The sequence below is a fragment of the Alosa pseudoharengus genome, unplaced genomic scaffold, assembly GCF_046254945.1.
Source record: "Alosa pseudoharengus isolate Yale_2024_CS ecotype anadromous, Long Island Sound unplaced genomic scaffold, YU_APseudo_1.1 YU_APseudo_1.1_scf_17, whole genome shotgun sequence".
Classification (NCBI taxonomy): Eukaryota; Metazoa; Chordata; class Actinopteri; order Clupeiformes; family Clupeidae; genus Alosa; species Alosa pseudoharengus.
This window is the reverse complement of record NW_027468640.1, coordinates 35,009,906-35,022,923: the sequence shown is the minus strand read 5'-3', so window position 1 is coordinate 35,022,923 and position 13,018 is coordinate 35,009,906. Positions and strand designations below refer to the sequence as shown.

General features: G+C 43.3%; 1 protein-coding gene across 3 annotated transcripts in view; it reads left to right on the top strand.

The window, feature by feature from the left end:
* Positions 1-672: 672 nt before the first annotated feature.
* The window catches only part of pik3c3 (phosphatidylinositol 3-kinase, catalytic subunit type 3), a 15,875-nt gene continuing 3,529 nt past the window's right edge, over positions 673-13,018 (top strand). The window contains exons 1-19 of one of the 3 annotated variants that reach the window (XM_076289387.1): positions 673-1,062; positions 2,178-2,366; positions 2,900-3,043; positions 3,260-3,389; positions 4,362-4,388; positions 5,183-5,269; positions 5,443-5,538; positions 5,889-5,960; positions 6,707-6,811; positions 7,072-7,164; positions 7,571-7,756; positions 8,877-9,019; positions 9,184-9,256; positions 9,430-9,494; positions 10,177-10,282; positions 11,450-11,566; positions 12,197-12,328; positions 12,716-12,844; positions 12,967-13,018. The exon at positions 12,967-13,018 is cut by the window's right edge and continues 18 nt beyond it. In XM_076289387.1, coding sequence (XP_076145502.1) covers positions 1,004-1,062; positions 2,178-2,366; positions 2,900-3,043; positions 3,260-3,389; positions 4,362-4,388; positions 5,183-5,269; positions 5,443-5,538; positions 5,889-5,960; positions 6,707-6,811; positions 7,072-7,164; positions 7,571-7,756; positions 8,877-9,019; positions 9,184-9,256; positions 9,430-9,494; positions 10,177-10,282; positions 11,450-11,566; positions 12,197-12,328; positions 12,716-12,844; positions 12,967-13,018 — 2,005 coding nt within the window. In that variant the 5' untranslated portion in view covers positions 673-1,003. Of the gene's footprint in view, positions 1,063-2,177; positions 2,367-2,899; positions 3,044-3,259; positions 3,390-4,361; positions 4,389-5,182; positions 5,270-5,442; positions 5,539-5,888; positions 5,961-6,706; positions 6,812-7,071; positions 7,165-7,570; positions 7,757-8,876; positions 9,020-9,183; positions 9,257-9,426; positions 9,495-10,176; positions 10,283-11,449; positions 11,567-12,196; positions 12,329-12,715; positions 12,845-12,966 lie in introns of all 3 variants that reach the window. The other 2 variants (XM_076289386.1, XM_076289388.1) reach the window with 2 other exon arrangements.

Genomic DNA, 13,018 nt, shown 5'->3' with positions numbered 1-13,018 from the left:
GTCCTCATCGCATCAGGCATTGTGAATCCATTATGGACTTCAAAAAGAATGTAAAAACCCATCTCATTCGGCCAACATACTCATTGTGACTTGATGACTGCATTATATTGCATATATATAGTTTATATTTTTATTATTTTAGAATTATATTAATTTCTGTATGTGAAGTGGAGTGAAGCTTGGGTGTAATGAAAGTTGTTTTTCAATTAAATTTATATTATTATTATTTATCAAAAAAAGGAAAATAATAAGTGGGCCTGAAGGGTTCCAAACTTAATGTTTGGCGCTGACTGTTTGATAGTGGAGGTAGGCTTTACCTTTTGCACTCTGATATCATAGGATGTTGTAGGCTATGTGAATTACATAGCAATTGAATAATTTTAAACACAAACTGTAAGACTTTTCACCAAGAAAATATTTATATTATTTTGTCCGTATGAGAATTATTTTAATACTTTTCAACATGTGTGCGAGTTAGAAGGGGCTTTAAGTAACTCTATCTCGCCTCGGTCTCGTTCGAGATTTATGTCCAGTTTCGCTTGCCGTTAAATCCCAAACCAGGAAGTTAATATGACGAATTTAGATTATGTAGTCCAACTAAGCAATTTCCGATACAAGGATCAATAGGCAATCGCTGCGTTACTCAATACAACTGGGAGCGACTCGTTTTGCCTGTATTGAGGCTTCTCTGTTGTTTTCTGTTGAGGAAAAATACATCATGTAGAGTCATTTACCTATCACGCAGCATCGAAGTTGGGTTTAAGTTGCACATACCAGGCAGTTTTGCACAAATTAACGTTACTGTCTTCCTGCGACGTACACAGCGTGTAGGTTATTGACAAGGGAAAAGCTCGGTGCTGGTAACGTTAGATTTCTGGTTGTTAACGTTAGCGGTTCTTCCTCCAGCATAGTGTCTCGATTACGAGGCCTTGCAAAGCTACTGGAAGAGGATAGTTTTCTTCGTATCTGACGGCTCACCTAGCTGTTTTATAACTGAAAGAACATGGACACATTTAACTATGTCTACAGTTGTGACTTGGACATCAACGTCCAACTGAAAATGTAAGTAATTTTCCCTGACTCATTGTTGTTGATGGCCACTTATCCTAGCGCTGGAGAGAAGTTGTCACACTTAGCAGCTACACTATGAACGGGATCTTCACTACCGAGCTACCACAGCTAACGTTAGCTATAACATTAAATTGCTTTGACTACTCCCGAGTAACGTTAGTGTCGACAACACTAACGATACGCCTCGAAATTGAACACCGTGACATTAGTAACATGGTTATTGGATGCGTATTAACAACATTGCCCATTGTCAATGTTGTTCAGAGACTCGTTATGACAGCGTCTGCACCACTCTTGATAACCTAACTACAAAGACTATAATTTAGGCTACTTTTCTGGAGAGATTTCTCCTGTTTTGTGCGATGTTTACCGGGAAGGCATGGCAACCGATTGGGAATCAAGGAAAAAACTCGAAGCTCAACGAGCCCGCAGAGAGAGCTTGAGAAGCGAGCGGAGGCTCGCGCCCGCTGACATCATTACATTCCGAGCGCTCATCGCCCCTCGCGCCGCTCTCGTGACAGCCAGTAAACGAATTTAATTTTGTTTTGTTTTCTGGGAGGGTCACACAAATGACGTCCGACATCCCAATGAGTCCCACGCGCATGCTGTGTAGACGTAGATGTTGTCGCAATATCTCTTGACATATCCTCGTTTCAAAGACTATATTTGTGTTGGTGCAGATGTTGCCAACAGTTCACTCATCACATTTGCCAGTCAAGTGCGTCCAAATGACCAGAACTGTACACTGGGCAAAATAGATAGTCTTTCATTGCAACAGTAGTGGAGGTGGTGGTTAAGTGATCAGGTATCAAAGTCAGTAGCGGTCATTATCATTTGCCTCGTGTTGACTAGAGTAAACTTACTTGCATGTAACAGTATGGCCACACCAGTAAATTGTCAACAAATGTCTCTGTACCACACACACACACACACACACGCACACATAAATACACACATACACAATGTGAAGTTATTACATATCCTTGTTTCTGCTCTCTTCATTTATATTGCTTCTCTTCTCTCTTGTGTTCCTCTTCCTTGTCTTAATTTCTTCTCTTCTCCCTTCTCTTCTCTTCTGTCCACTCTGCTCTCCTCCTTTCTTCCAGTGGTAGCCTGGAGGGCCGTCGGGAGAGGAAGAGTTATAAGGCTTTGCTGGAGGACCCCATGTTGCGCTTCTCCGGCCTCTACCAGGAGAGCTGCTCAGACCTGTACGTCACCTGTCAGGTGTTTGCAGAGGGAAAGCCTCTCGCCCTGCCTGTACGCACCTCGTACAAGGCCTTCAGCACACGGTGGAAGTAAGTTTGTGTTGCATGGTGCGGCAATATAGGCATGGCCTGGGTTGTTGGAGATATGAAAATAGATATTTATTCTGTAATGGCTAGGGCAATTTCTGAGAACTTCAGGCCCAGAATCTTTCCTTGTTTAAGTCCTGGCTTTTGTATGTATTTATTATTCAATATTGACCATGAACCACAGTCTGTCAAAAAGCAATGTTCTCGGGTATGAACTATAGCTATCGTGTTGAGTGTGGGAGCATTGAGCTGACTCATCGATTTTTACTCTTACCCATAGTTAAATTAGCAAATTCATTTTGCCTAGTTATTATGTGTGTTATCATTTTGGTTGTTAATATCTGTGGACAGGAAGTGTGTGTATGTGTGCCGTTAATTACTAATTGCTTACCAATTATTTGAGTTACTAACTGCGTGTGTGTGTGTGTGTGTGTGTGTGTGTGTGTGTGTGTGTGTGTGTGTGTGTGTGTGTGTGTGTGTGTGTGTGTGTTAATGCCTTTGTGCTACGTGTTTGTGTGTGACCCCACTTTGTCCAGCTGGAACGAGTGGCTGCGACTGCCCCTGAAGTACCCTGACCTCCCTCAGAGTGCCCAGGTGGCTTTGACCGTGTGGGACGTCTATGGACCTGGCAGAGCCACACCCGTAGGGGGCACCACTGTCACCTTATTTGGCAAACACGGGTCAGTATTTAGAAGACATGATGGTTGAGTTAACAGAAACATTATGTAGGGTTTTTTTTGCAGATGGGAAGTTTGAACAACACCCTGAAATTAATTTTGATGGAAGAAGGTCATGTGAAGTGTAGCATGGATTGGGCTTTTATCTGCTCTCAGGCCATCTCTTCAAGTGAATGTTTTCTCTACCCCTCACTCTCCTCCTCTCCCTCTCCTTTCCAGAATGTTCCGGCAGGGCATGCACGACCTAAAGGTGTGGCCTGGCGTGGAGGGGGATGGGGCTGACCCGAGCTCTACCCCCGGCCGCACCAGCAGTTCCTTGGCTGAGGACCAGATGGGCCGCCTTGCCAAGGTGTGTGTCTTTGTGTGTGTGTGTGTGTGTGTGTGTGTGTGTGTGTGTGTGTGTGTGTGTACTTGTGCTTGTGTGTGAGCTAGGAGTGTAACGATGCACTAAATCCATGTTTCGGTTCATACATTGATTTTTTTTAGTCATGGTTCAGTTTATGCTTTTTTGGGGGAGGTGAATAAGAAAAAAGGTGGTTACCTGAAGGAAAGACGAAATTTCGCCATTTTAATTGCAGTCATTTTACCGAAGCCTGTCACTAATGATGGACAGGTGTCCTCCATGGCACAGTCAACAAAGTAACATTCATATGTGTAAACATGCTATCCCACACCATTTCCAGTTATACAGAAAACAATTTTGAGCCAATGGTAACTCAAGGATAGCCTGGAAAATCCAGACCCTGGTAATCTAGAAAGATCAAGGGTCTGGCCACGAACAATGTAATGGCCCAACTCGAGGGGCAGCAACAAGCATGCATTTAAAAATCTCACTGCACGCAATTGGATAACACTAGACCATGTTTACTCTGAATGATTTCGGACTTCGACGCAATCGGATAACACTACGACCAATGTTTACTGTCCTCCAACGTTGCAGCGCTGTCTTCATCAGTTTAGCTGGTTCCCCGGAATGCAAGGGGAAAAAGTAACGTGCATCATTGCTCATTGCCAGAGTGTCTCGCAGAGACAATTTCATTGTGCTCTCGTGAGAACTCTGGATTTCCAGGGTAACTCAAGGATAAAAAAAAAAAAGCGATTTTAAAGTTGACATTTTATTGAGCACACTACAGTCTGATGCATTTTAATCACAACTTGGCTGCATTGATTAAACCTGAAACTTTCCAGGAACAAATTGAAAAGGTCCATAAAAGCGATGTGGTGTGTGAGTGTGTGTGTACGTGCATGCGCATCAGAGAGACAGAAAGAGAGCTGAAGAGATTACCTGTTCCTAGTTGCATCTTACCCTTGTTTGTTCCAGGGGCCAGACCTGGAGATTCTGAGTGATGTGAGTAGGAATTGAGAGAGAAGGCTAGGGACGGGTGTGTTTTTGTATCTGTGTGTGTGTGTGTGTATATGTGTGTGTATATGTGTGTGTATATGTGTGTGTATGTGTGTGTGTTTGGGATGGGTGGGTGGGTCTGTGTGTGTGTATTTAGAATGTACATTAGAATGTGAATGAGTGTGTTGTTTGGGCCTATGTATGCACATATTTCATCTATAGTTAAGTGGATATGTTGTGGTGTGTAAAATTATGCACTTACCTCGTTACATAGTTGGGCAGGTCTTGAGCACTGTAATTGGGTGTCTTTTTAGAGACTTGCTTGTATCTAATGTTATGATTCGCTATTTAACTAGCACTGTCAGTTTGTGAAGCATCCTGGCTGGTTGACTTGAATTTTGCTCACTGCACTGTGTGTGCTGTGCTGACTAACAGGTGTCCCAGGTACACTCTACCATTTGACATGTCCCTGAGCTCTTTTCCCATGTTGGTCATGTGTGTGTTTTGTCAAAAAGACAAGGGTACATGATTTAAAGGTCATTTTTTTAATGCTTTGGATTTATTAAAGTTACATATGCTACTAACTGAATTCTGAGTTTGAGAGTGTCCTTGCGTTTGATTGGCTGTTGAGGCACGTTGAGGTATGATGCTTGTGTTGGCTGGTCTGTGCTCACTGCTCACGTGGTATTCCATTGTGGGGTTCTTCCCTCAAGCTTCTGTAATGTGCCCCACATCTTCCTCTCTCTGTCCCTTGCCCACTCTGTGTGTCTGTCATTCTTTTTCTCTGTTCATTTCACTAGTTGACTAAGGCCCATAGGCAAGGTCACATGGTTAAGGTGGATTGGCTGGATCGGCTGACCTTCCGAGAGATAGAGATGATCAATGAGGTGAGATATCTAAAAGAAGACTGACTCACTCTGACACACACACACACACACACACACACACACGTATTTATACTTATACTTATTTAAGTATTTGAGTACATTTAGAATCTGTTACTACTATGATTTTATTGCATGATAAAAAAAATGTGTGTGTGTGTGTGGTTGGTTTTCAGAGTGAGAAGCGCAGCTCCAACTTTATGTACCTGATGGTGGAGTTTCCCAGGGTGAAGACTGGCGAGAGAGAGTACAGCATTGTCTACTATGAGAAGGTGTGTGTGTGTGTGTGTGTGTGTGTGTTTAATTATGAGAAAGAGAGAGTGAGAAGGAAACAGAAAAATAGTTATAGATAGTTTTCATTCGGGATGAACTTCGCCGATTCACTCATCACTTGTTGCCTCAAAAGTTCAAATTGTACTGGCTTTGTCGGCAGTGGTTATTTAGCCTGTAATTGCTGAATTGCATTAACATTTCATGGTCTGTTGTCGCTTGCAGTCTGAATGGGCTTTAGAGCTAGCTGCTGACTGGATAATGCTTACCGAGCTGCTCAATGATGAGCATTGTGAATGCCTGAATACTGGCTGTTGATTGGTTAATGGTGTTTATTTCTCATTCCTGATAGGATGGGGATGATGCCACCCCTCATCTCAGCAGCTCAGATATTGTCAAAGTGCCAGACCCCCAGATGTGCATGGTGAGAACACACACACACACACCACATGTACACACATACACACACCCCACATAATACACATGGATACACACACACACACCCCACATGTATACACATATACAGTACACACATACACACACACACACACATACACATATATACACACACACACACTCACACACATACAGACACCCCACATAATACACATACGCTCTTACATACACACACCCCACATATACAAACACACACACACCCCACATGTATGCACATACACGATATACAGCTCTGGAAAAAGAGCACTGCACATTTTTCTGATGTAATTCTGTGGTAGGAGAGTGACATTTTCAAATATAAAATCATATTCAAAATTAAGAGATCACTGCAAATTTGAATATGACTGTCAACTCATTCGAATGTCATTCAGCAACTGTAGGATGACATCAGAAAAATGTGCAGTGGTCTCTTAGTTTTTTCCGGAGCTGTATATATATACACACACACACACACACACACACACACACACACACACACACACACACACACACACACACATATACAGTACACACATACACACACACACCCCACATAATACACACACTCAGTATGCACATGTGCACATAAACCACATGTTGACATACAGGTAGTACAAAACTGTTAGACATAGATATAGACAATCGGTCACATATTTATTTTACACTCAGCACACCCCACCACCAACACACACCCACACACACACACTTTTGCTTTAATATCTTTCGATCTGACAGGAGAATCTGGTGGAGAGTAAGCACCATAAACTGGCTCGTAGCTTGAGGAGTGGACCCTCTGACCACGACTTGAAGCCCAACGCTGCTACAAGAGACCAGCTAAATGTCAGTAAAAAGTAGTATGCTTATAAATGTCTACATGTAAACTGTCAATTTTAACTTTGATAAATGATTAGATTGCATATTTTAAATAATGTTGTGTGTTGTGTGTTTCTGTTTTTTTTGCTGTTTGTGTGCATTGTTGCATTGGTAGCATGAAGGGTGACCTGTGTGTTTGTGTGGGTGTGTATGTGCGAGAAATGTGTTAAAATGTGTGTGTGTGTATGTGTGAGAAATGTGTTAAAATGTGTGTGTGTCCTTGGCAGATCATCGTCAGCTACCCTCCAACCAAGCTGTTGAACTCTGAGGAGCAGGACTTGGTGTGGAAGTTTCGCTACTACCTCACCACTCAGGAGAAGGTCTGTGTGTGTGTGTGTGTGTGTGTGTGTGTCTGTGTGTGTGTGTCTCTATGTGCTATTTTATGACTTCAGTGACACAGTAGGCAGTCAGTGCATGACATTACTGCATGAATGAGCAATATGCCATAAAATTATTATATGAGTGCAATTTTAAAATCATATGTGTTTTTTTTTTGTGGTGAGCGAAACTTTAATGTATGAAATCATTTATTGAAGGAACTCTGTGTTATGTGGAAATTTGGTCACCAGACATGTGCACATGTGTGGGCTGTCTTCAACATGCAGTGTGTATGGATGCCTGTTCCCCTAATATGGAGGATTCTGTGGGTGTGTGCTTGGATATGATTTGTGCATTTGTCCGTGACTCTCTCTCTGTGTGTGCGGATGTGTGTGGATGCTCTTGCAGGCCCTGACTAAGTTCCTGAAGTGTGTGAACTGGGCGCTGCCCCAGGAGGCCAAGCAGGCGCTGGAGCTGCTGGGGAAGTGGAGGCCCATGGACGTGGAGGACTCACTGGAGCTGCTCTCCTCGCACTTCACCAACCCCACCGTCCGGCGCTACGCCGTGGCCCGTCTGGAGCAGGCCGACGACGAGGTGTGTGTGTGTGTGTGTGTGTTGCTGAAGCTGTTCTCATCCCTGTTCACCAATCCTACCATACAACGTTATGCTATGGCTCATCTGCTAATGGCCTGTGTGTATGTGTGTGTGTTAGGGGTGTCACGATTCTCCAAATCCTTGATTCGATTTAATTTTCGATGTTAAAGTCACGATTCGATTTAATTTTCAATCTTTTTTTAATTAATACATTCCTTATATGTTATTTACTTTTTTTGGCCTTTTCCTATTCTGTTTCGGGGCTTTTATTTTGAAACCGCTTTTTATTTTGAACCGTTCCAACCGCGAGGTTGTAAACAGAACAAACATTAAACAGAGATGTTGTGAAATGTGAGATGTGAAATGAAACAACACAGAATGATAATTTGATTGTTTCAGCACACTGAGACCCAAGGTTAGTGTTCATGGATGTACTTATCAATGTGCATTTTAAGCCTTAAAGTAATTTTGGACTGTAACTAGATCATCTTTTCACTAGCTAAGTTGAGTAGGCTAAGTTAGTGTTAATTGACGTAAATGAACGACAAAATACTTCCACGATTTCAGAGTAGCAAGAGGGGCTTTGATTTCGGTCGGTTGATGTGTATTTTTTAACTGGCTGCACCTTAAAATTAGTGTTGATGCCACAGTTCAGCGTGTGTGTGTGTGTGTGTGTGTGTGTGTGTGTGTGTGTGTGTGTGTGTGTGTGTGTGTGTGTGTGTGTGTGTGTGTGTGTGTGTGTGTGTGTGTGTGTGTGTGTGTGTGTGTGTGTGTTTGGTCTTGGCATACATGCTGGACGTAACATTGGGGGTGTGGCTGCATCGATTCTACCTTTGAGTTCGAGATTGAGATGTAATTTCAATCGATCGAAATCGTGACACCGCTATTGTGTGTGTGTGTGTGAAGGAGAGGCTTAAGTTGTTTTCATAACAGACTGATGATTAAGTGAGCTTGTCTGTGCCCTGTTACCTTAACCTCAGCAGCAGTGACATGTGCACACATGCTAGCACCACCCTGGACACTCGTGTTGGACACAAAAACACACACACACACACACACACACACACTGCTAGGCTTGGTCTGTCACTCACACAGCTGTGCTGTTGTTTGCTGCGTGCAGGACTTGCTGATGTACCTGCTGCAGCTGGTGCAGGCGCTGAAGTACGAGAGCTACACAGACATCATCGGAGGCCTGGAGCCCAGCAGCAAGAGGGACAGCCAGGGAGGCATGGGAGAGAGCAGCACGCTGGGGGACCTGGACAGGTAACACACTCACACACACACACTCACACACACACACACACACACACACACACACACACACACACACACACACACACACACACACACACACACACACTCACACTCACACTCACACTCACACACACACAGATTCAATCACAAGTGCCTGTTCTTTGTGTGTCCAGTTCACAGGTCCCCACACCGGCTGCTCCCAGCACACAGAGAGGGAAGGATGGAACGGATGGAGAGAACCTGGAGGTAAGAGGAGGTGGAGGAGGAGGAGGTGAAAGGGTAGAAGAGGTAGATGGTAAAAGTCTGTGGGCTGGCTGACGCTCCTTTTCACTCTCTCTCTCTCTCTCTCTCTCTCTCTCTATCTCTCTCTTTTTCTTTCTTTCTCTCTCTGTGTATCTGTTCTCCTCTTCCCACAGCAGGACCTGTGCACATTCCTCATCTCACGAGCCTGTAAGAATTCCACATTGGCAAACTATCTTTACTGGTAAGAGTATTTTTTGGTGTGTGTGTGTGTGTGTGTGTGTGTGTGTGTGTGTGTGTGTGTGTGTGTGTGTGTGTGTGTGTGTGTGTGTGTGTTGGACGCTGGTATGTTGTGAGTGGGTTGGTCCTCTTTGGGATTGTGTCTCATTGAGCCAGTGAATGGTGTGTGTGATGAGGTAAGATGAGATGTGTGTGTGATTGTGTTGGTGTGTAATAGAGGTGTGTGTGATATGAGGTAAGATGAGATGTGTGTGTGTGATGGTGGTGTCAGTGTGTAATAGAGGTGTGTGTGATATGAGGTAAGATGAGATGTGTGTGTGTGTGTGTGTGTGTGTGTGTGTGTGATGGTGGTGTCAGTGTGTAATAGAGGTGTGTGTGTGATATGAGGTAAGATGAGATGTGTGTGTGTGTGTGTGTGTGATGGTGGTGTCAGTGTGTAATAGAGGTGTGTGTGATATGAGGTAAGATGAGATGTGTGTGTGTGTGTGTGATGGTGGTGTCAGTGTGTAATAGAGGTGTGTGTGTGATATGAGGTAAGATGAGATGTGTGTGTGTGTGTGATGGTGGTGTCAGTGTGTAATAGAGGTGTGTGTGATATGAGGTAAGATGAGATGTGTGTGTGTGTGTGTGTGTGTGTGTGTGATGGTGGTGTCAGTGTGTAATAGAGGTGTGTGTGCTATCTGCAGGTATGTGATTGTGGAGTGTGAAGATCAGGACACACAGCAGAGGGATCCAAAGACCCATGACATGTACCTGAGCGTTATGAGGAGATTCAGCCAGGCTCTGCTCAAGGTATACACACACACACACACACACACACACACACACAAAATATAATATAATATAATATAATATAATATAATATAATATAATATAATTAGGGCTGTCAAAATAACTGATTAATTTCGATTAATTAATTTGAGAAAAAACTGATTAAAAAAAATAGTGCAGATTAATCGATTCTGTATGACCTTTGACCCTGAGCCGTTATAGTCAGTAACCATTAGACTGTAAAATGAAGGAGAGAGAAGAAAATGTGCTGCCTAGATTATTGATTGGAACATTTACTTTTAAAAAAACAGCCTGATGGTGTTGATAAAAATAAAGTGTTGATTAAAATAAAGTCCTATGCGTTGTCTACAGCAAGGAATTTGCATATAACCGGAGTTCGTCAACTCTAAAGTCGCACATCAATGCAAAGAAATAGTGTTGACATTGAGGGGAGTGTTAATTTATTTTCATTGTGTCCCCTAGGCTATATCTGTGGCCTGAAATGCCTTGTATGTGAAAAAAAACTTCTTCCCGAAGCACTTTTGAATTGATTTCCTCAGCATATTAGTTCATATCATAGATTATTATGGCCATTATTTGAACAGTGAACTTGAATCAACTTGTACGGACTTAAAATTACGCTGGTTTGTCTGTAGGGGCCCTCTCTACAGTATCACAGAAGTTTAGTGATATTTTGTAAGTGGCTTAGAGTAGTGATTTACTTTAAAGTAGCAAGCTAGCCCCCAAGGTTATAGATCTATGTCATTGGAAATGCATATTCTGATCTTTCTCAAATCCACTCAGATTTATGCCATTCTGGTCCCCAACAAAAGTTTACATGTTATTGATAGGTTGTTCTAAGACTGGAGTTGTCCTTTAAGGTATACATAAAAACACACACACCCACACTCGCACACACACAGACGCACACACACACACACACACACACACACACACACACACACACACACACACACACACACACACACACACACACACACACAGAGAGAGAGGCAGAATAAGCACACACTCATAAAACAAATGCTAACCCGCATTTTGCTTCTGTTTGCTTCTGTATCAGTTTACATTCACATTCAACTTCACTGCGCTCTCTTTCCTCTCCTTTTCTTTCCCTTTCTCTCTCTCTCTCTCTCTCTCTCTCTCTCTTTCTCTCTCTCGCTCTCTCAGGGGGATAAGAGTGTGCGGGTGATGCGCTCTCTGTTGGCCGCTCAGCAGACGTTTGTGGACAGACTGGTGCAGCTCATGAAAGCTGTGCAGAGAGAAAGCGGCAACCGCAAGAAGAAGGTAACACACACAGATACACACACACGTACCCCCCCCCACACACACACACACACAGACACACACACACACACACGTACCCCCCCACCACCACCACCACCACACACACACACACACACAGTCATCATCTACATACACACTTTCAACTCCACATAATCAACTCGCACCTTGGCAAAAGTTACATTATAACAGTTCATAAATACACACCTCAACTTAGACATCATACAGACACTACACATAGCTACTTCTGTGTAGCTATGCATCAGCACTGTTGGAGAGGTGGTAGCATAGTGGCTAAGAAGCTGGGCTAGCATGCAGTAGTCTTCCACCGTTGTGCCCTTAAGCACGGCACTTAACCCTGCGTTTCTCTGGAGACAATGGCCCTTGTAATATAATTGATATATATAAGTTGCTTTGGATATAAGCGTCTGCTAAATGAATAAATGTAAATGTACTATGATAGTGACATGTTTGTGTGTACATACGTGTGTGTGTGTACATACGTGTCTGTGTTTGTGTGTACATACGTGTGTGTGTGTGTGTGTGTGTGTGTGTGTGTGTGTGTGTGTGTGTGTGTGTACATACGTGTGTGTGTGTGTGTGTTTGTTTGTGTGTACATACGTGTGTGTGTAGACTGAACGACTGCAGACTCTGCTGGCTGATAATGAGAAGGTGAACTTGTCGGAGATTGAGCCCATCCCCCTCCCTCTCGAGCCCCAGGTCCGCATCAAGGGCATCATACCAGAGACAGCCACCCTCTTTAAGGTATCTGTGTGTGAGAGAGAGGGAGAGAGAGAGAGAGAGAGAGAGTTTTTTTATGTCTTAGAGTTTCGGTGTTTCTGTGACCACTTCTGTATTCCGGGTAGGAACACACTGCAATAATGAAAGAAAACATTTCACAGCACGAGATTTGCTGACTCTAGCTAGCTCTCTTGTTTTAGACTAGAACTCCAAAGTGCTGCTTTAAGATCGCAAAAAATAAAGAATACTCATACATCTCATCCGCACAAAGGGACTATGTTTCTGTTTTAATGAGTGTTGGCTTGTGTGCTAGTCATTTTTGTCCTTTTTGTCAAGATGTATTGTGTGGTGTGTGTATAGCTGTGTACTTGTCTCTATGTGACTTTTCTCTCTCCCTCCCTCCTTGACCAGAGTGCCCTGATGCCCGCTAAGCTGATCTTCAAGGCAGAGGACGGAGGCTTGTACCCAGTCATCTTCAAACATGGAGACGACCTTAGACAAGACCAGCTCATCCTGCAGATTATATCACTAATGGACAAGGTCTCGCTCTCTCTCTCTCTCTCTCTCTCTCTCTCTCTATCTCACGCTCTCTCTCTCCCTCTAATGTACAGAAAACACATACATGGTAACTAACAGTTAATTGTTTTTCCTCTGTTTATCAGCTGTTACGGAAAGAAAATCTGGACTTGAAGTTGACTCCATATAAAGTCTTGG